The sequence below is a fragment of the Scaptodrosophila lebanonensis genome, unplaced genomic scaffold (genome assembly GCF_003285725.1).
Source record: "Scaptodrosophila lebanonensis strain 11010-0011.00,11010-0021.00 unplaced genomic scaffold, SlebRS2 tig00000080-arrow-pilon, whole genome shotgun sequence".
In the NCBI taxonomy this organism is placed as follows: Eukaryota; Metazoa; Arthropoda; class Insecta; order Diptera; family Drosophilidae; genus Scaptodrosophila; species Scaptodrosophila lebanonensis.
In genome coordinates this window covers 1,856,351-1,877,011 of record NW_022060561.1, presented here as the reverse complement: position 1 = coordinate 1,877,011, position 20,661 = coordinate 1,856,351, and the positions used below count along the sequence as shown (strand labels likewise).

The 20,661-nt window shown below is 39.0% G+C and overlaps 5 protein-coding genes across 7 annotated transcripts; 2 read left to right on the top strand and 3 right to left on the bottom strand.

Annotated features, from left to right (window-relative positions):
• Nucleotides 1-1,177: 1,177 nt before the first annotated feature.
• On the bottom strand, nt 1,178-1,985 carry LOC115626139. Of its 2 annotated transcripts, none has more exons than XM_030521396.1 (2): nt 1,832-1,985; nt 1,178-1,772 (listed from the first exon to the last, which is right to left on the bottom strand). In XM_030521396.1, exons 1-2 carry the CDS (start codon nt 1,842-1,844, stop codon nt 1,234-1,236), a joined length of 552 nt encoding a protein of 183 aa, XP_030377256.1. In that variant the 5' UTR covers nt 1,845-1,985; the 3' UTR covers nt 1,178-1,233. The 2 variants fall into 2 exon arrangements, with proteins under 2 accessions (XP_030377256.1, XP_030377257.1); XM_030521397.1 differs by having other exon boundaries at nt 1,178-1,763.
• A 599-nt stretch (nt 1,986-2,584) lies between these two features.
• LOC115626122 lies at nt 2,585-3,896 on the top strand. Of its 2 annotated transcripts, XR_003995560.1 has the most exons (6): nt 2,585-2,735; nt 2,803-3,044; nt 3,104-3,162; nt 3,245-3,449; nt 3,520-3,692; nt 3,759-3,896. XR_003995560.1 is itself a non-coding variant. In XM_030521376.1 (4 exons), the coding sequence occupies exons 1-4, from the start codon at nt 2,667-2,669 to the stop codon at nt 3,298-3,300; spliced, it is 426 nt and encodes a 141-aa protein (XP_030377236.1). In that variant the 5' UTR covers nt 2,585-2,666; the 3' UTR covers nt 3,301-3,561. The 2 variants fall into 2 exon arrangements, 1 of the variants encoding a protein (XP_030377236.1); XM_030521376.1 differs by lacking the exon at nt 3,759-3,896 and having other exon boundaries at nt 3,245-3,561.
• A 4,178-nt stretch (nt 3,897-8,074) lies between these two features.
• LOC115626055 (FHA domain-containing protein FhaA) lies at nt 8,075-8,975 on the bottom strand. Its single transcript, XM_030521306.1, has 4 exons — nt 8,813-8,975; nt 8,472-8,752; nt 8,344-8,408; nt 8,075-8,280 (listed from the first exon to the last, which is right to left on the bottom strand). The coding sequence occupies exons 1-4, from the start codon at nt 8,882-8,884 to the stop codon at nt 8,216-8,218; spliced, it is 483 nt and encodes a 160-aa protein (XP_030377166.1). The 5' UTR covers nt 8,885-8,975; the 3' UTR covers nt 8,075-8,215.
• A 261-nt stretch (nt 8,976-9,236) lies between these two features.
• LOC115626119 (phospholipase A1 2) lies at nt 9,237-10,519 on the bottom strand. Its single transcript, XM_030521373.1, has 2 exons — nt 10,422-10,519; nt 9,237-10,363 (listed from the first exon to the last, which is right to left on the bottom strand). The coding sequence occupies exons 1-2, from the start codon at nt 10,474-10,476 to the stop codon at nt 9,237-9,239; spliced, it is 1,182 nt and encodes a 393-aa protein (XP_030377233.1). The 5' UTR covers nt 10,477-10,519.
• Nucleotides 10,520-16,906: 6,387 nt separating this feature from the next.
• On the top strand, nt 16,907-19,456 carry LOC115625885 (lysophospholipid acyltransferase 7). The gene is made up of 6 exons (XM_030521104.1): nt 16,907-17,250; nt 17,315-17,441; nt 17,503-17,695; nt 18,048-18,199; nt 18,324-18,700; nt 18,897-19,456. The coding sequence occupies exons 1-6, from the start codon at nt 17,039-17,041 to the stop codon at nt 19,303-19,305; spliced, it is 1,470 nt and encodes a 489-aa protein (XP_030376964.1). The 5' UTR covers nt 16,907-17,038; the 3' UTR covers nt 19,306-19,456.
• Nucleotides 19,457-20,661: the final 1,205 nt, after the last annotated feature.

Here is a 20,661-nt window from a genome sequence, read left to right as displayed (position 1 = left end):
ACATTAAATAAACGACTTGCAAATAGAAAACTAATTTCGACTCTGCCTGCCTCCTTTCTTGCCGAGGCCTTCACCCAACCACTCCGCCAATTCGCAGCAAGTGCATGCAAATTTGTGTGCGCGGAATTCAATCTTTGGATCTGTGAAATATGCGAGTCGTGCACGGCGTTAATTGCAGCAGATAAATACGACTACGACGCCATAATTACAACAGACAGATTAGGAGCGGCACTTAATTGTCGACCATAAACTGCTGCTGCTGCTGCTGCTGCCCGCCGGTATCTCTTAGAAGCTGCACTCGCCTAATCCTCTGCTGCAAGGAGCTGCTCGATTTTAATTATTCGTTGAACGTTTCCCTACCCTTACAACGGGTATAGCCACTGGGGCATAACTTATATGAGGGCTCAGAAGAAGGCGTTGCCAAATTTCTAACTAGGGCGATATAACAAAAAAACTGAATAGCTCTCTCTTGGAAGTGCAGCTCCCCTCTCTACTCATAATTCGAACAAAACCAAAATAGACCCGCCCATGACATTTTTTCTTTACTCCCGAATATTTTCGCATTAGTAGTATCTTTTTCTCTGAAGAAGTATGCAAGCCATTGGAAATCATACTTTGTTGCTGCCATCCGAATGATAATCTTTCAAAGAAAACGTAGGCATAGCTTGGGAAGGAGGCTTTTGATTAGGACTGCAACTTTTGCAAAAAGTCAAACTAAGAACGAGATTTGCTTTAAAAGATACCCACGATTTGATGCAAGTAGCTGTTCAATGGCTGATGTCTTCCACTTAAAAACTTCTGTGAAGACAATCACTTTAATAGAAAAATGCAAGTGTATGCAAGCGTCGGCGTTCTCTAGCTTCGATTTGCTTCTTGCATATTCATTTGGTGTTGGTCTGCAGCGGCATTTTTCGTCTTGGTATCGCTTTGATTTTTATTATCGTTTTTCTTCTCCCCGACTGCATGGAAAAGTTTGGCTGCTGCAGTGTCTCTGGCACGATAAGCCAGAAGGTTGTGGGAGCTGCTGAGGACCCAGGAGGGGTGCAGCTAAGGTGACTTAATATGCCAGTAATTGGGCCCAGCGCTATGGTGGATAGGCCCGTTCCTATTTGCTTTGGGCAACGACATGTGGCCTGTCAAACAAGGCGCAATCTACTTGTAAGGACAAGAAATGGTGTCCAGATACAAAAAGAACTTATCTATTTGCTTAATCATCAAACAAACACATTATCATTAGTTCCAAAGGTACAGTCGGTGGGACAAGTCCACCAGCTCCATTTTCAGTTTCATCGGCTGATTATCAAAGTCGCGGTTTTGGAGCTCCTCGCAAGCAGCAGAGGCACTACTGTACTCCTCGAAGACAACCACAGCGCTGCCCGGGCACATAACGCGCGCCTCCAGCAGCGACCCGAACTCACTGAACAGTTGAAAAATGTCCTTGGTGGTCACATCGAAGTGCAGATTGTTGACGCTGACCTCGTAGGCAAGTCGCTTGGCAGTATCTTGAGGCGACTTGCATCCTACTTCGCGCATCTCTATATCACCGTCCATAGCAAAATCTTCTTCTTTGTTTGCTTTAACGCGTCTCCATGAAGTCCTTGTTTGGTGATGCTTCGCAGCTATTTTTTTGTTAATAATGTCCCGGGCATCTGTAATGCCAGCAGCGGTGCTTCGTTTGGCCCGTTGCTTCTCGATGATAAGGTATCGTAAATCGGTGTACTGACCACGCTCCGAGCTTCGTTCCAATCGCTTCAACTTCATCCCTGAACGTTCTGCAAATATTGAAGAATACTGCACTCGCAGCAATTGGGCATTGTAAACATTTACTTACTCTTATTGCCCATTTTAAAAAGTCCAAGTTTAATTAATAAAGCTTGTCTAGTTTCGTTTGGCGGGAAGCCTCGACGGTGCCTTCGGTCAGTCCCCGCACAATCTCCGATCCAGCTTTTCCCTTGAAAAGCAAGCCCAAGGCTACCAAATTGGAATAATTAAATTTTAGGCAGTGTTGGCAAATGCTGCTGGGTTTCTGACTAGTGATGGCATTCCAAAATCGACCTAATTTCAGTTCGAATTGAGGGCAGTATGACCACCAATAGATATAATCCTGAGAGAACAGTGAGACCGTATTTTTTCTGCAAACAGATTAATCACAAGGCTCTACATTTTTGGATTTAAACTTGAATTAACTTATTCAGCAATATGATGGAATTTTAAATTCCACATTTTGGAACTGAATTACTGATTATAATAGAAGATTTTTAATATCTATATCGTAGAAAATTTATTGTATGATGACATTTATCTATTTATATAATATTTTATTTTATGGACTGAGAATAAGGCAAGGGCAAGTTCAAGGGTTCAAGAAAATTAAAATATTCTTAAACACAAGCAAGAAGCTTAATGCAAGTCTTGCTTGAAGCAAAATAAAGCAATGCTGTGTTAGGAATATTTTAAAATAGGAATTAAAATATTAATTAAAATAAAATAGCAATACAAAAAACCCAATTTTATTCGTACAACAGCGTAGCCTCAGCTTTGTAAGTATTTCAATTTTTTCCTGAATCATTGCACATCTTTCCTCAATTAGTACTCTATTTTTTCCTTATTTTATTGAAATTTTATTTGGATTAACTTTTTTTTCTCTTTCTACTCAAAATTCCACAATGGACTACGGAAACTACGGACAATTTTCTATTTTCGGCATGCAGAATCCAGAGGCTTTTTATCCTGAAGTAAGTAATCGCAACTACTACATATATCATCATCAAAGACGTTTTCTAAACGAATATGGATTTAAAGGTCGGCGGCACGGCCCATAGTTACAACCAGAACCCTTTGTCGAGCGCTATGACGAACCCTATGGATTCTCAAATGCCGGAAGAGGCGTATGCTATGACACCGAACCAGGCTCAACTAAACATGCCAGAGGGACACACCCCCTACAATTCTAGGCAACAAGTCGCTCCCAGTGCCAGCTCCTATCGCTGTATGGTGCGCCAACAGAAGAGGGCGCGAGAGATGAGGGCACGCAATGGATTATAGTGAGTATCTCGAGAGAGGAATTGAGAAACATATATCTTACAGTCTGCATTTTTCGTAGCTCCCCCACAGATGGGCCTGGGAGCATGAGTGGCGGTGATGGTTATCCTTGTTGTGCGGGTAATTAAACATATATTCTCAGGAACACCTAGATTGTTTCTAGTTCTGTAGTTCAACTATATAGCTACCTCTCTCTTTGCAGGACCTAGTGTTAATGGATCCAGCATGAATTCGCAGCCGAGTAATATGTTTTGGTAGGGCTTGTGTATGCTAGCAACTTGTTATGGATTCGGAAGCGATTGATTCGTTTGGATAGTATTTTATGAGCCGAGTAATTCGCATTGCCAGTATTTATATTGCCTCTTCAGTCTCTTAGCAGCATTTCCATGGCGTATGGGCATAACGAAGTATTTACAAAAACTAAACAACTTTGAAATGACGCAACAAATTAATTCTTGAAATTAAATTTTCTTCTAGCACAACTAACGAGATTATAATAAAATATACATCGAACATTTACAAATGCTTTGTCTTCAAGTACTTCAAAAATCTATGATCTCTGTCATTACGTAAGTTTTTAAAAAGAAGCCGTTTTAGATTTGCGGTCATCATCGAAAGAACTATATATTATTGGTGAAGATGTTAAAAAGGTAAGGAAAAGCAAATGCTCATTTAATAGAAACATATATATAGTAAATATATACTATACTTCATAGTTGACATCATAAATAGGCAGAGACTGCGTAAGTAATGTAAAAATTTGGTTGGATCGATGCAAAAACCCATTAGTAACGAAATATTTTAATTCAATTGTTAAAAATTAAATAGAAATAAATATTTGTTTCAATGCAAAACTTTTCAAGATTCCAGAATGTGAATAATGCTTCGAGCTGTAACAATTCAGTTCTTTACACAGCAACTAAGTTTTAAAATACAAAATTGATATTTGTTGCATAAAAATAAAGATGGCTGAAAAAGCTTTTCATTCCACAATATCGATGCTTTCAATTAAAGCTATCACAGCAATCGATTGGTAAGAGCTCTAAACACATTTTTATACCCTGTACCCGTAGGGTAAAAAGGGTATATTAGGTTTGTGCAAAGTATGTAACATGCAGAAGGAAGCATCTCCGACCCCATAAAGTATATATATTCTGAATCAGCATGACGAGAGAAATCGATCTAGACATGTCCGTCCGTCCGTCCGTCCGTCCGTCTGTCCGTCCGTCTGGATGAACGCGAGGATCTCAGAAACTATAAAAGCTAGAATAACCAAAGTTGGCATCCAGATTCTCCTAGGTCCGAGAAAGGACGAGTTTATTTTATTTTTTGGAATTTTCAAGCATCAATCCCCCGATTCCCCCCCTTCCCCCGCTACAGAATTTCGTCAATAGCGTCCACATTTCAAATGCTACCTAAACCAAACTTTGCACACATAATTTATATATAATTTTCTACTGTTCTTCAAAATTTTATTCAATTCGGTCAATTCTAAGAAAAGTTATTAGCGAAACAAATTCTCGCCAGTACAACCTCACCAAACTGCAGCAGCAAGTTCGCTCTTCTTCTTCCTCTTTTTGCTGCTGCTATGGGCGCATATAACTCAGTGACGGAAGTTTACCTGGGTACAGGGTATTACACTGTCGGGCTTGCTCGACTGTAGCGTTCTCTCTTGTTTATTGACACTACTATGATGGTAAGCATTCGTTATGCACAAAAAACTGATCGACCATTTACTAGATATACGTGTACCCTGTACAGTAACAAATGCATGCATGAAAGGGGACGAAGGATAGACAGGAAATGGGGGCTTCTTGAGGGTAATTAACGTGTGTTTTATGGCCATTTGCAACAGCATAGAAACAACTACAGACCACATAGCGACGGCCCAACTCACCGCCCAGCCCGCACGCCCGCTCAACAGGACCCTCAGCAAATGCAATGAAGGATTAAAATAAGAAAGATGTGCAAATAAAATATTTTACAAACGGACAACGAGGACAACTTTGCAGGCTGTGTTTTGTGCTGGGATGTGTTGCAGGCAGTGGCTCTAAAGGTCCGAAATGCGAACGGAACATGTCGATGGGGCGAAGCGGGACGGGTGTCTGGAAGGGGCGCGGGGTGGTGCTCAACTGCAAGCAAACAATGGCAGAGCCGGGCAGCCCGTACCCAGCACTGCATGGAGCATTGTCAAAATAAATCAATCGGTTTTATGGTGTTTCTGGAATTTTTGTTTGCCATTTTGTTATTTTGTTGTCCCATAGCCTTCGTCAGTGAGAGGACTTGAACATTCGGAAGTACCGGTGTGTTGCAAGAACAAAGCAGCAGGGAAGACAACAGCAGCGCCAGCTTGCGGTGGCATAAATCAGTTTGCCTGCTGCTGGACCCATTTATGAAAGGATAAACCACACAAGCGCAATGGGCGCACCAACTCATAAAAATGCATAAGTTAAAAATTGTCGAAATAAAAATACAGTACTTATGTACATATGTACTTGTATATACAATTTTTTAGAAGCCAGCCAGCAAGCAACCCTCATTGGCTGGCCACATTTTGATTTATCTCGAAAGGAATTAAGATGTCTCAAAAGTTGTGGCGTGCACCATTAAAATGCCAGTGCCATCAGCATCAAGCAGCAGCTCAGGATCCTGCAGGTTGGAGGGAATTCTGCCAGCTCATAATCGTTCACACTTCCTGCTGGAAAACTTTCGCCTTTGTGGTGGCATGTGGGTGGCGCTGGCGTGTGGGTGGTGGGTGGTTGGTGGTTGCTCACACAAAGTTCCTTGAGCTGCGCTGCGCTTCTTTGGAGGGCGTCCAAAGTGATTTCCTTTTAGAATTTTCCAAAAACTTTCACCCAAGGTGTTTACTTAATGCAGCAACCTCCCCCTCCACCCGCAAACACACACACACACACATGCATTCCATTAAAAGCAACTGGACAGCCTGTAGCTCTAATGAAGCACACTCTGCAGGCTGCAGCCCACTTCCATCCTCGGGCACAACTCTTTTAATCCCCAATAACTTTTAAGCAAGTGACTTTGCTCTCTCACACACAAAATGTCAAAACTCATCAGGCTCAGCATTGAATGGAGATGAAAAGTGTTGCCATTCTCTTCTGGGCTGCACTCTGCTTTCATGTTGAGCCCTCGGCTTTGGCCTGAACCTGTGGCTGTGGCTGTGGCTAAGGCTGGGGCTGGGCATCATTAGCAAATGAATCCTAAGCCGTGCCCTTTCGCCAACGAAATAGAAACTTGGGCTACGAAAAACGGATGCAAGTGCAAAGCACACTAGTTTAGTTTTAAGATATGACATTGACAGTTGAAATACCGTAAATCGCAGACGCTCACGTTTACCAATGTTTGTATATATGTATGTATATGTATGTATGTACTGGGAAACGCAAATCGCTTGCCTAGTTCTAGCCTTTACCATATCGTCGAATTGGCTTTTTTGCACTAAAGATCATTAATTTCCCACTCACCACTAAGCTGTAGTGAAAGTAAATTCAAATCAAAGTGTCTCCAAACCAATTAGTTTTCATATGCAAATAATTTCGTCACGAATTTGTACTATTTTGCAAAATGGGCTTGGAAAGCTATTCCCATTGTTGCATTGTTGTTTGTTGCAGCAAAAACTATATTTCAGCACAGAATTCTTATTAGTTTTAATTAAAGAAACCTTATACCCGTGACATACTTGCGAAATTCGAGAAAGCTTTTCGCAAATTTGCTAAGTATTTTTGCTTACAATTTTATGTATATACATATATGTACATGTATGTATTATATATATTTCTATTCCCACATTGTGTTAATTTCCAGTAAAGTTTCTATAGGAACTATCCTGTGGAAAACGAATTTTCTTGGCAACGAAAGCGACATATACACTTGCCAGCATAACTCTGCGTACACAAAAAAAAATATACAATTTTAACTTTAAATGTGAATATCTTTTAAAATATGACGCTAATTAAAAAAAATGCGGTATGTAAGTACTTAGTATGCATGAAATACTATGTACTTGTATGTATATATATGTGTTTGTTTATATGTAAATATATATCTGCATTAATTTGCCTTTCCTTCAGCCACGCTCCATTTTGTTTAACTCGATCGCGCTTTCATGCTTTTTTCTTTTTCTAACAAAATTAAAAGAGAAATTTGCCCAACACACACGCTCTCTTTATTTTACTGCGCTCTTTTGCTTGCAAGAGAACAACAACAAAACATTTGTATGGCAAGTTGAGCTTTCTCTATATTTCTTCTCTTCTCTTTCTTTTTTTTAGGCGACATGCTGTCTGCCCATCTGCGACGATTATGCACAACAAACACACATACATACACATATATGTGAGTGAGCGCAATAGAAAAGGTAAAAGCAATTAAAATATTTTAAATATAAAAACTGCGTACTGGCGGGACTAAAGCGATTCTTATCGCTCCCCTGCACTGGTTCTAATCATTTGAGATGTGCGTTGTAAATCAGTAAATCAGTCAGGACAAACAGTTTTAAATACATAGCAACAATATTACTTAATTATTCAAAAACAATTAAATCTATTCAGACAAGTAGCTACTGGTAACAGCTTCGCATGGAACCGCCTTCCTGCTGTGCATCAAATCTAATAAGAACCTTGAAAACTAAATTACTTTCATTTATTTTCAAATTTGTACTTCATATTTTAATTATATGAGACGACATCATACAAATTTCATCCATTGGGCCTTTGAATTTTTAATTTCGACCCCGAAGCGGTTATTCGAACGAAATACAAGTACATATGTATGAAATTTCCAAAGATACCTGTCATTAACTTGGGATCATTTTCAAAAGCAGTTGGCCCTTGACCGTATCAGAAAATAAAATAAAATGCCACTTGAATTAATGTTCTTATAAATAATTTACTATAAATGGAAATAATGATCTTAATAAGCCTAATACTGCTTTTCCTTTTATGTAGTAAAAAAAAAGAAAAAAAAACTTGTAATTAATATTAAGTTTCCTTTCTCTAAAAAAAGAAACCTTCAAAACTAGATTACGTTCATTTATTTTCAAATTTGTACTTCAAATTTTAATTATATGAGACTACATCACACGAATTTCATCCATTGGGCCTTTGAATTTTCAATTTCGACCATGAAGCAGATATTCGAATGACATACGAATGCTCAATTAATACCAGGGATTTCTGGAAGCAGCTGATCCTTGCTGGGCTTGACTATCGTAGCCACCAAGACCTGCGTGCGAGGGGCGGTTTTCACAATAAATTTTGCTAAAAGAAAATCTATTAACCAACATACCGGGCAATGAGTTGCAGAAGTCGCCATGGCCACCACGCATTCCAGTCGATCGTTCAGTTGGTGAACTGTAGGGATTAACGCGTTCTATAAGTACTCTATAAATCGTAAATTTAAGCCTTTTGACTTACTACAAGCCATTGCGAGAGTTAATTTCCTTTAGCACCTTGCTATATCTTAATGGGCTGCGATAGCCAGCTCCGCCATAGGAGGCTGAACCGGGCTGACATGATCGAGACTCATCCGGATACCACTGCTGTTCATTGCCGTAGCCACGAGATTCACCATAGCCACGAGCCTCTTCATAGCCACGAGGCTCTTCATAGCCACGGTGTTCTTCATAGCCGCGAGATTCGCCATAGCCGCGCGACTCGCCGTAACCTTGGCCTATTTGTCCATAGCCTGGATAAGCCTGTCAATAGCAAGAACTTAAGCAAAGCCAGCCTTTTAATCTGCATTTCCAACTACTTACCTCAGGGGCCTGCGACGCCGACATGCCGTATTGGTCTACTTGCTGGTATTGGGCATTATTTCCGTAATTCATGATTTTAATATTTTCCAAAAAGGACCAAAAGTTTCAGGAAAAATTAAATTAATTTATTTAGTTTTTTTGGAGAGATGTGAATAGTCCGAAAGCCAGAAGAGAAATGATCTTGTTTGAATATAAAACAAGCATGTGGCATTATTTTATTTGAATTCGAATACATGGCTTACTAGATTTCAGAAATTTCTAAATAAAATAGGAAAACTCTTGTAAAGTAGATTTTACTTAAAGAAAATCTTTATAAATAGTATTTACATGATTGTACAATCGTTCTTTGGAATACATTACACTCAAATATCAGATCTGACATCTAAGCCAGTTATGGCCTTTATATCCGCTCACAAGCACAGCCTTAACGTCTGCCGAGGGCAAAAGGATCATTGGAGGCTGTCTTCACGTAGTAAATACCGGACTTATGGACCGCCGGCTCTCCACCCATTTGATAGGATTGTCGCTGCGTCTCGTCGCACTGCCATTTGCGATCGTGTCGCGTGCACGGCGTTCCCCAGAAGCCGGCGGGTGAGTTAATGGATTCGACAAACATTTGATAGGAGCGTATGTGGGAGCAGCCCAGATAGTAGCAGTTACGCTGATACAGTCCATAGTTCGGGTAGAAGGTGGCATGGCCTGTTGGCCTTAGAAATCCAAAGTTTCCACTCGTGTGCATCGATTCCACATATTTGGCATCGGTGGGATCGATGCGGAACTCTGCACCCTTTTGCCGGAACTTGGGACCCGCTGGATCTAGCGCGAAGATGGTATTATATTGCTCCGGCTTGAGACGTTTTCCTGCAGCGCCCGCTATCTGAGCACCCAGCGAATGTCCAATCACGTACATATCGTCATATTTCGCATCAAATCTCCTGTGTAACTCACGCGTAAATTGTGCGAGTTGGGCGCCAAACTCTTCAATTAGTTTAACCACTGAAAAGTAGTTGACATTGGCGGAACTGGCACTCCAGTCGGCCACAATCACATTATAGTCGCCTCGCTTCAGATACGCATTCTTCACATCCCGATTAAACGATCCCAGAGACTGACTCATCCAGCCGTGCACAATAAGGCGCGTGGGTAGCGAGGCATTAAAATCCGAATGCCGCCATTTTCGAACTTGGGTGAAGTCCAATTCTTGACCACAGTCCGGGAACTCGCGTTTAAACAAATAGAACTGCATGCGCGAACCGGCACTCGAAAATGGATTCCAATTTTTCACAATCTTCTTCAGGAAGGTGAAGTCCACATATTTGTGAATGCCACGCGCTTCATTGAAGTCCTTGTCGCACTTGTTCCACACACAAGGCTCGGCATCCTCGTTCTCATCTTTCAATGCGTCCAATATATTTTCGGGCTGCTCCTCGAAGCCGCCGCGAATGCCAATATCTTCGGGCTCAACCCCATCGGGATCGGGCACCATATCCATGAAGTCGCTCATCTCGCTTTCGTAGCTTTTTTCCAAGCTATTGTCGATCTTGCCCTGAGCTGAACGATGGGAAGTGGTGGTTAGGTTAGTAAGTCAACTTATTCTTGTTTCACTTACCACAAGACCCGATCAGTAGCAGCGCAACCAAACTCCATACCCGTTGGTACAACATTGCGGTTTCTAGTTATGAAAGGTCTATCTGTCTGTCTGCCAGTTATAAGTAATTAACTATCTTAACAGCTGTAATTGCCGTTGTGCTTCACTCAAGCAACAATTAGATTCTGCTGAGCTACTCGAGTGCTCGAGCTTGCTTTATACGCGTAGTCGCTACAGCTTTGACTTAATGCCCAACGCATTCGAATAAACAATCAAGTTCAGAGACTTACAATTCCCGCACAGCTCACACTTGGATCGGATCGATCAGTGGCGTCGGCATAAAAAAAAGGTGGAAGGAAATAAGTTGCTAAAAGCCTTTCTTAATGGAAAATTGGCGACTTCCCAATCGAAAAGTATTTTAAGCCCTTTTACAATCTGATGAAGAACAATTTTATTCACTTTACTTTATGGATTAACATAAATAGGGGTTATAAAAATACATTTCTGCCAATCTAATCTAATGACCATGACAGGAAGAACGTTGAAATATTTGCAAAACTAATAAGACGATTATCATACCTCAGGAAATCAAATTCCATGTAAATAAATACGCTTCACATTTAAAACACACCTAATTCAGTTTTTACACGGTAGATTGGTTCCAGAAACAACCGTGTAAAAAAAGACATTGATCAATGCAAAAAAAGGTGATTGGTTCCTTATCTCTAAAGAAATATATATGCAATTTTTAATTTTCAAGTCGTGTTATATGAAAATCGTGTAAAAAAATACCGTGTAAAAACAGTATTTGGTGTATATGGAAATCAAGCAGCTCAAGAACGGTAAAACAAACTGCAAGTAAATGTTTAATCCCACATATGTCTGCAATTCTTGCTAAAGCTTTATGTTATATTCAACATGTCATGTTATGTTAAATAACACTTGCTGTTAATCGCGTTTAATTCTAAATGTTAACATTCGGAATGTTAAGCCGTGCCTGTTAGTTTGCTCACACAATTTGAAAATTAAATGTTTTACTTAAACGATAGAAAATATGCTTTGATAAAAAATATCTAAAATTCGCATTAGTTCAAAAATGTAGCAAACGATTTTTGATTTGCACAGCATATGCTTAAAGATGACTTATATACCCCAATCAGAACCAACTATTGGTTGCGCCCCTGCATTCTCCAATCTCATATTAATAAACTCTTCAATACTACAGGCGTTTCCCACTACGCTGCGCCGGCGTACGCTCCAGCCACTAACTTGGTTAGTTACACGATCGATACCGGTTCCGAGCACGCCCCAAGCTTTGTGGCGTTTCGCCGAGTGCTTTTGGGAATTTTCGACGCACGTTCCGCCCAGTTCTGCCCACAGACCCCCAACCATATGCTTCTGATGCAATTATCAGCTGGGCGTTTAATCGAATCATATAGCCAGTCATTATCGGCATCAAATCGGTGTTAAATACGTCTAAGTTGATAAGGTTTACGACACATTGTTACATATACATACATGTGTATATACTTGTATTTATTTTAAAATATCAGCTTGACATTTTGCTTAGTCTCTTTAGTAGCCCGCGCCAGCGCAAATGTAATCTTGAATCATCAATAACCTATTGTTAGTAATTGGAAGCTTACTCAGCTAATTTATACCAAACTATATTTCCCAGCGTCTAAACGTCATTTTGTAAAATTACGAAAGATTTGTTAAATTTTTAAAAAGCCATTTAATAATCCAACAATACAATATGAGCGTAACAGAAAGCATTATAAAAAGTTGATTACTATACAGTTTAACTGCAATTCAAATTATAAGCAGAGAAATCTATAAGTTTTAAATTAGACTATTAATTTTGTCTTGAAACAAGCTGTTGCTGAACCATACTTTATGGCTATTTAAAAAATAATTGTCCAAGAAATTTAGTTTCTGCTAAATTTCCTTGCACATCTCTAATTTGATGCCCGCAGTATAGAAAGCATAGGGAACGTATAGAGTCGATGAAGTACTATGTCCTGTTTAATCCACCTGGAATAAATTGGGATCCCAACGCTCTGTTCTGGGAGGCTTTTCAGCATTTACAATTCGTAGAACTGTTCTTGGTGTAGTTTTTCTTTGCACAATCGTTTTCCGGGTTAAGTTTTCTAATTTTAACGATCTTTTTAAATTACTCTCAGGAGAATTCTTCCTCTACTCTTTAAAAACTGTCTAGATTTTATTGTATGTTGACAGACCCTATTATGTTTATACCCAAACCAAAATTGGTATGCAGACGCTCTTGTCCCTAGTCTTATCGAGTTTATGTTTTTGATTGTCCCTCCTCTCTCCCCGCTACAGAATTTCGTCAATACTGTACACATTTCAAAAGCTACGTAACCCAAACTTGGCGCACGTAAATTTTATATAAATATCGATTTAAATATCTATTTTATCTATCGGGGTTGCTCAACTGTACAGTTTTCTCTTGTATGTATATTTACTTATTTATTTCAAATTTTATTTTACAGCCTATCCTGTATGCCATGCCCCGAATCACAGCAGTGTATGGTCAGAGGTTCCGGAGACACGAAATTTCGTCCCCCGACAATCATTTTTCTTGGGAAAACACAATGCGAAGAACAATCCTGCGATAAACCAACAGAAGAAGCAATCTTCTAAGCAGAAGTCGGCTTAATTAGAAAGGAAAACAAGGCAAACAAGAAGGAATTAATTATATTACTTGTATAATGCCAAGTATGAGTAGAGGGGGAGGATCGTTTGAGTCGTCGAGGAGAGCAGACGTGTGTGTGGAGAAGAGCACAGCATTGCTAAAGTTATGCTTATTTAAATTTCTCATATATATTGTTTGATTAATGTTTATAACTTGCATGTAAATAAACTGAAGAAATGTTATATACAATTAAGAACCTGACAATAATAATAATCAAATTAGTTATAAAAATTATATTTATAATAATAATATTTATAATATTAATATTTATAATAATAATATTTATAGTAATAATATTTATAATAATAATAATGGATGCATTTTTGAAGTTCCGACAGCTCTCCAAATGAGCAAAGTGAGAATGGCAAAGAAAAGTTAAAGCCACGAGCAGCAAAAGTAAGAAATTGATTATAAGTATTATAAAAATAATAATAATAATTATAATAATAAACATGATGTCCTTTTTGCGTCCGTTTTCGTGTATATTTTATTTTCCTATCTTTAATTTGTTCTATGTCTGTATCTAATTTACATTAATAAGAACTATAATTATTAATTTATTAAATTTGTAAATAAAAGAAAGTAAAAATGAAATAAATCAAATTTTAGATGGACTTTTTATTCGTGAGATGGGTGAGGGGGGTGAAGAGGATGGTATGTTTAGTTTGTCCGATGGCCAAAGTGGCTACGTTTGCTTAAAACCAAAATCTGAAGTACCAGGCGAACAGAAATCAGCAGCAAGATGATTTTTATTAAAAATTAAAAATAAATTAAGCCCGGTTTCAAACCATTTTGCAGCCCGGTTTGAAAGCAACTGCAAATGTGAACCAGGTTTCAAACCATTAACCGAATTGGCTTGACTGCAAAATGGTTTAAAACTTGGCTTACATTAATTTTTAAATTTTTAAAAAAATCATCTTGCTGCTGCGTTATGTTCGCCTGGTACTTAACAAAGGTGCCAGTTTGCAAACTAAGCACAGGACAGTTGCGGCTTTCCCAAAATTTATAAAATCGCCTGCAAATGCTAAAATCCAAAATCTGAAGTACCAGGCGAACATAAAGCAGCAGCAAGACTATTTTTATTAAAAATTAAAAATAAAATAAGCCTGGTTTCAAACCATTTTGCAGCCCGGTTTGAAAGCAATTGCAAATGTGAACCAGGTTTCAAACCATTTGCCGAATTGGTTTGAAGCTGGACTGCAAAATGGTTTAAAACCTAGCTTACATTAATTTTTAAATTTAAAAAAAAAATCATCTTGCTGCTGCATTATGTTCGCCTGGTACTTAGCAAAAGTGTCAATTTGCAAACTAAGCACAGGACAGTTGCGGCTTTCCCAAAATTTATAAAATCGCCTGCAAATGCTAAAATCCAAAATCTGAAGTACCAGGCGAACATAAGGCAGCAGCAAGACGAATTTTTTTTTTTAAATTTAATATTAAATTTTTCGCCTAAAAGATGCTACACTTTTCTTAATATAAGCCGAGCTCCACACCTTTTAGCAGCTGGGGCTCAAACCAGTTTGGTAATTGGTTTAAAGTCTGGCTGCGAAATGGTTTGAAACCTGGCTCACCTTTATTTTTACATTTTTTAAGGAATCGTCTTGCTGCTGCATTATGTTCGCCTGGTACTTAGCAAAGGTGCCAGCTTGCAAACCCAAGTCGTGACAGCTGCGGCTTTCCTAACATTTATAAAATCGGCTGCAAACGCTAACATCCAAAATCTGAGGTACTAGGCGAACATAAACCAGCAGCAAGAGGCAGTTTTTATTTTTTTTTTTTTTTTTTTTTTTTTTTTTTTTTTTTTTTTTTTTTTTTTACATATATACAATTTATTAAACTAGTTTTCTACTACCAATATGGCAGCTTAAGCTAGTTGAAAGTTAGGGAATACAAAAGTTGTCTATAGTAAGCATCTATAGGACGCACTTATATCTATGTACATATATACAATATTTACAATGTTTTACATGAAAAATGATTATATTTTATGATATATACTATGTATTTTATACAAGGGCTCTTGTGGGGAGATCCTTTGGATGGCACTTCTTCAGTCTTCTCTTCTTAGGTTTGGACAGGAGCCGCCTCGCTAGTGCGTTGGGGTGACTGCCGAGTCGCTTCTCGTAATTGCTTGCGTGCATTTGAATGACATCGCCAACCTTGGGGACACATAAGTCTCTTTCGATGTCCCTAGTGCGCATATACCAGGGAGCGTTGCATATTTTTCTAAGTATTTTAGCTTGCGCAACTCTTATTTTGTTTAGGTTTGAAGCAGCGGCAATGCCATAAATTGGTAGCGCATACTTCCATATTGGACTTAATATGGACTTGTATACTGTCACCTTACTGTGCAGGGACAGCTTGTTGCATGGTGCAAGCAGCCATGCCATCTTTCCGGCTTTCGCCATGACCGATCGCTTCACCATTGTTGTATGCTTGCTGAAGTTGAGTCTTCTGTCCAGAATTACACCAAGATATTTGTGCGAATTTGTATGACTGAGCGTGGACCCCAACATTGTGATATCTCCGCATGACGACGGCCTTGTTGTAAATGTGACATTCGCACACTTGCTGGCGTTGATACCAATGTTCCAATTCAGAGCCCACTTCTCGAAACTACTTACATACTGCTGTAAGGCTTCCGAAGCTACATCGATATCTCTGCTTATTAAATTAAAAATTTTATTCTGCCCCTGTATGATATGCTACGCCTTTTTTAACGGCAGCCGGTTCCAAACCGCTTTTCAAACCAATTAATTATTAAATAAATTAATAGATAAATAAGTTGCGGACGTACAACTAGACACAAATGAATGTAATTAAAAAAGGACACTTTTTAAGACTTGCTGCTGATTTATGTTTGCCTGAAGTCGAAGGATTAGGATCAGATCCTGCTTCCTGCAGCAAATCAATAAATAAAAGAAAGGTTGTTATATTTTAATAGTTGTTTTATTTGAAATTAAAAAAAAACCTTTTAAAATATTTGCGTTATGGCAAGTGACAATTTTAAGGATAAAGGATAAACTTATAAATTATTAATATACATATATCAATAAACTTCTTATTTGTATACAAAGTAAAACAACAATTAATTTGGTATTACCTTTAACTTAAAAATTATTTAATTATTAATGAGTAATATCGCTTTTTTTGCACACGCAGATATTATTTTGGAACATCATTTTAAGGCACGTAATCTGTGGCTGATAAACAAGGATAACAAAAGCAAAGTAGTTATCCTTGCAGTTCGCGCTACTATCTAGTTCTCTTCTGAAACGGGGCCCATTCTCTATACCCTCTTCCCATACAATACGCCCAGTGGCTCTACGATTCCCATTGAATAAACAAAAGACGTGTTCATCTCACCATACGCAGATGACATGGACATCGTGGCCAGAAACAAGTGCTTATAGGACATATAGGCGCTAGGACATTGGCATTATCCGAAGAAATGCGGCAACGTGACGAATTGTGCATAAAACTATGTCCTGGCGTTTGCATGCAGAACCAGCTGTTGAAGCAAGAGGACTGAAAAGGTCACATCCGGTCGAATATTATATATATTATACATACTTGTACATATATTGAATCTAGTAATATGAGTTTTGACTTTATTGTCAAACGTTTATCAATAAAAAAATATGCTCAAAAATAAGTGAGCGCTGCGAGATTATTTCAGATATTTTTATGTTGAAAAGCTCATATTACACAGGCGTTTTTAAAATAAACCAAAACTCATCGTGGTAATTCAAATTTTAAAAAGACGGTTGCAATCATTTTGGCATCAAGTGGCAACGCTATAGCTAACTGGCGCTGTGGCCATCCCTGGTTGTCAGCTGTTTGAAGACAATATCCAAATCTCAGTCGCTATTGCTTTTCGCTGAATGTTGCCACCGTCCATCGTGGCTATTTAATCTGGAGGATGAGCATCGACGACGTTATCTACGTTATTTGCCTGCTCGCCTGCATTGGCGCCGGCAGTTATGTGAAGAAAATCCGCAATGAAAGTCAACGCAAGCTGCTCAGTACTTCGCTGGGCATCCTGGTGGTCGTCATCGTATCTGGATTCCATAGTCTTCACTGCGCTATTTCTGTGGCATTGGGCAGCGCCAGCGTGCTCCTAGTGCATCCGAGGTATGTTCTCTGCTTTTTCGACCTACTTTCCCAAACTGAAACCCTCTAATCCCTTTACATGCAGCAAATGCCACCTGGTCACATTCGTGGTCATGTTTGGCTATTTAGTCTTCTTCCGGCTGGTGGATCTCTTCGGCTTGCCCAGTGTACCTGGTCACACCAATATGATACAAATGATACTCACACTTAAGGTTAGTTGCATAACAGGGTCCTTGCATTACATGCTTCTAATTATTCCAAGTACTATTGCAGGTCTCTGGCATTGCATTTGAGAAGACTGCCGCCTGGAAGCGATTAAAGGAGCGCGAGGAGCAAGACAGCAACAAAGAGCGGGATGTGAACAAAGAGAGCACCATTGAGATATCTGACTACGATGTAGAGTTACAGCAGCTATCCCCCCACGAAATTGTCCATTATTGCTTCAATTACATCGGAGTACTAACAGGTTAGTCGGCCATCTGCCAGTTCCCAAGCTGGCATGCAACATTTGCCGCCCATTAGAGCAATGCACCTCCAATTTACGGCTTGGTTACAAAGTCCAGCATGTAACGCACACATATGAAGCATTCAGTCGGTCACTTAATGATAATAGCATACATACGAATGTGTATATAGTTTATCAATAGACTTCAATTGGCGCCGCGTATAATTTTGCTACGCGTCTTATCTTAACCCGCTACTATATTTTATGCGAACCAATTCAATATTCTGCTTTATAGCTACAATTTCTTTATCCAAAGAGTATATTAGAATTACGACTCCTTAAAGCTTTCTAAATATTACTTTACTTATTCTAGGACCCTATTATCGCTATCGGACCTATCGTGACTACTTTGAAACGCCTTTCAAGGACTATGCTCCTAGCGTCGGCGCCACCCTTGAGAAATTGAAAAACGCTGGCTTCTATTGCACATTATATCTAATTGCTAACTATATATGGCCTTTGGATGTAAGTACATTAAGTTCAAAATACATATTACAATTTAAATTAAACTTTAAAATGCAATCTATGGTCGATCTATCTTCTATCTATCTTCAAATATATAATAATTAATTCTACTACCTTTTTTCAGTACGCACTCAGTGACGAATTCTATAATCAGCGTTCGTGGGTATATCGCTTGCTGTACGTTTGGCCAACTTTCTTCATATTCCGGGCACGGATCTACACAGGATTGACGTTAAGCGAATGTGTGTGCACAATGGCAGGATTCGGGGCTTATCCCGACGAGGCGGATCCCACTAATGGAGAGGGACCACGCAAACGCTACCAACACTTAAAGCGCAACGCGGATAAACTGACCTACAACTTTACGACTATCGTGAATACTCGTGTCCTGGAAGTAGAACGTTGCTGGACATTCCGCGAGGGCATGAAGCATTGGAATGTCTGCGTACAATATTGGCTGGCTGTCAATGTATATAAGCTCTTTCCCAGCAAGAAGTACAGGTGAGTTCTTCAGAAATTCGCATCCCCAAACATTTGTATAGCTATTGCGCTAGACTTGCGCCCTATTTGTATGCTTTATCGTATTTCTATTGTTGTTCTTTCTCTTGCCACTTGCCCAGGTTGGACAGGTATTCTATCTGCAACGACTGTAGTAGTTTTTCAAATTTTTATTTAAATATCACTATAAATATTTCAGAACTGGGGCCACGCTGCTATGTTCAGCCTATTGGCATGGCTTTCGACCTGGTCACTATTTCTGTATCATGGGTGCGCCGTTCTATGTGCCATTGGAGGACATGTGGAATAAATTGGTACGCAAGGATGCCACCGGTATACAACGTAATGTGATTGACGTCATCTTTTGGATTGCCAAGTGGTTCGCCTTCAGTTACTTGGGTACTGCCTTTTTGCTCTCATCGTTCGGCAACATTTGGCGCTACTATAGCTCCGTCTATCACATTGGCTACGTATCCTGGGCTGTTTTTATGGCATTGGGCATCTTCCTAACTAAACAGAAGAAGGCCCTCGAACGCAAACAGAAGAGAGCTGCGGAGGCTGCTGGCGCCGCTGGCGATGCAGCGACGCTCATAGAAAAGGAACTGTGAGCAGATTTTAGATTAAACACATACGACTTGGATCTAACGTAGAAATGCTTTACGTCAATATTGTAACAATTGATTAATGGGATCCAGGCATAAGTCCAACTGTAGTGCACGTTCGTTATTGCTAACATTATAAGAGATTATATACAGATTATATTAGAGTCTTGTTATTTTTTCACTTGTTCAAGTTGCCATGCAATTCTTAATTAATTGCTGAATTATCTGTTACTTAATTCGTAAAGCTGGCATAGGAACAGTTTTAGATAAAATCTCTTATCTGCAAAATTGTCAAAAGATCTAATTATATTTCCAGACACTGTTCGCCCTGTACTGACATTGTAATGAATTTACCATAACGAACGTGTACTATAAAATCTATTGTTCGTGTTCCATTTACACTTGATTAGTTAAATGATTTTCGAAGTCCACCAATACTGTTTTTAAGCTACACCTGATTACTAGAATCAAATATAAGGTGTAATATCTGATTAACCTATATGTAAACATTAGAAATAAAGGAACTATGGATATATGTATATTTTTCGAATTTAAACAAAGTAAATAGCGTCTTTCGAATCGGAAATAGCGCGACCAAACTAAAGTTACAGCGGAGGGGAAGATATATGCGAAAGTTCATACAAATCATTGCAACAAACTATATTTGACTATATTGCTTAAGAAATGGGCACGCTCTGAATAACATACGTCATCAAGTTTGCTGGTTTGCACTGTCCAAGTTGCCTGGTTTGGTTATTTAAGGTAAAACAGCTGATTTTTGCTTACATTTCGGGATGCACCGTTAGAATGGCATTTCCTTACATTTGAAATGCAACCAATAGGAGAGCCCCAGTTTGTTTACTTTTCGCAATGCACCGTATTACTTGCATTTGAAGTGCAACCAACTTCAGTTTGTTTACTTTTTGTGTTGTTTACATTCACAGCTTAAGTCCCAGCTATCTTGTTTACATGCTGTTCACTTCTGTTCGCCTGGTGAAATGCATGGAAACTAACTCAAAAACCGAGTAAATTTTATTCCAGCCGAGTTGCTGGCGGCCTTTCAACGACGCATAATATCTACCAGGCGAACATAAATGGGCAGTAGGCAGCTGCTTTGCTTGGTTATTTAAGGCCGAACAGCTGATTTTTGTTTACTTTTCGCAATGCACCGCAAGGATCGCGTTTGCTTTCATTTGAAGTGCAGCCAATAGGAGAGTCCCAATTTCTTTTCTTTTCGTTTTAAGCATCTATTGGTATTGAAGGAATTATATTTATTTGTAGTTTTCATTATTGTTTAGAGATTTCTTTAATGCGATGTATTCTATAATCAGGCTTTATATAACTGGACAATTAAAAATACAC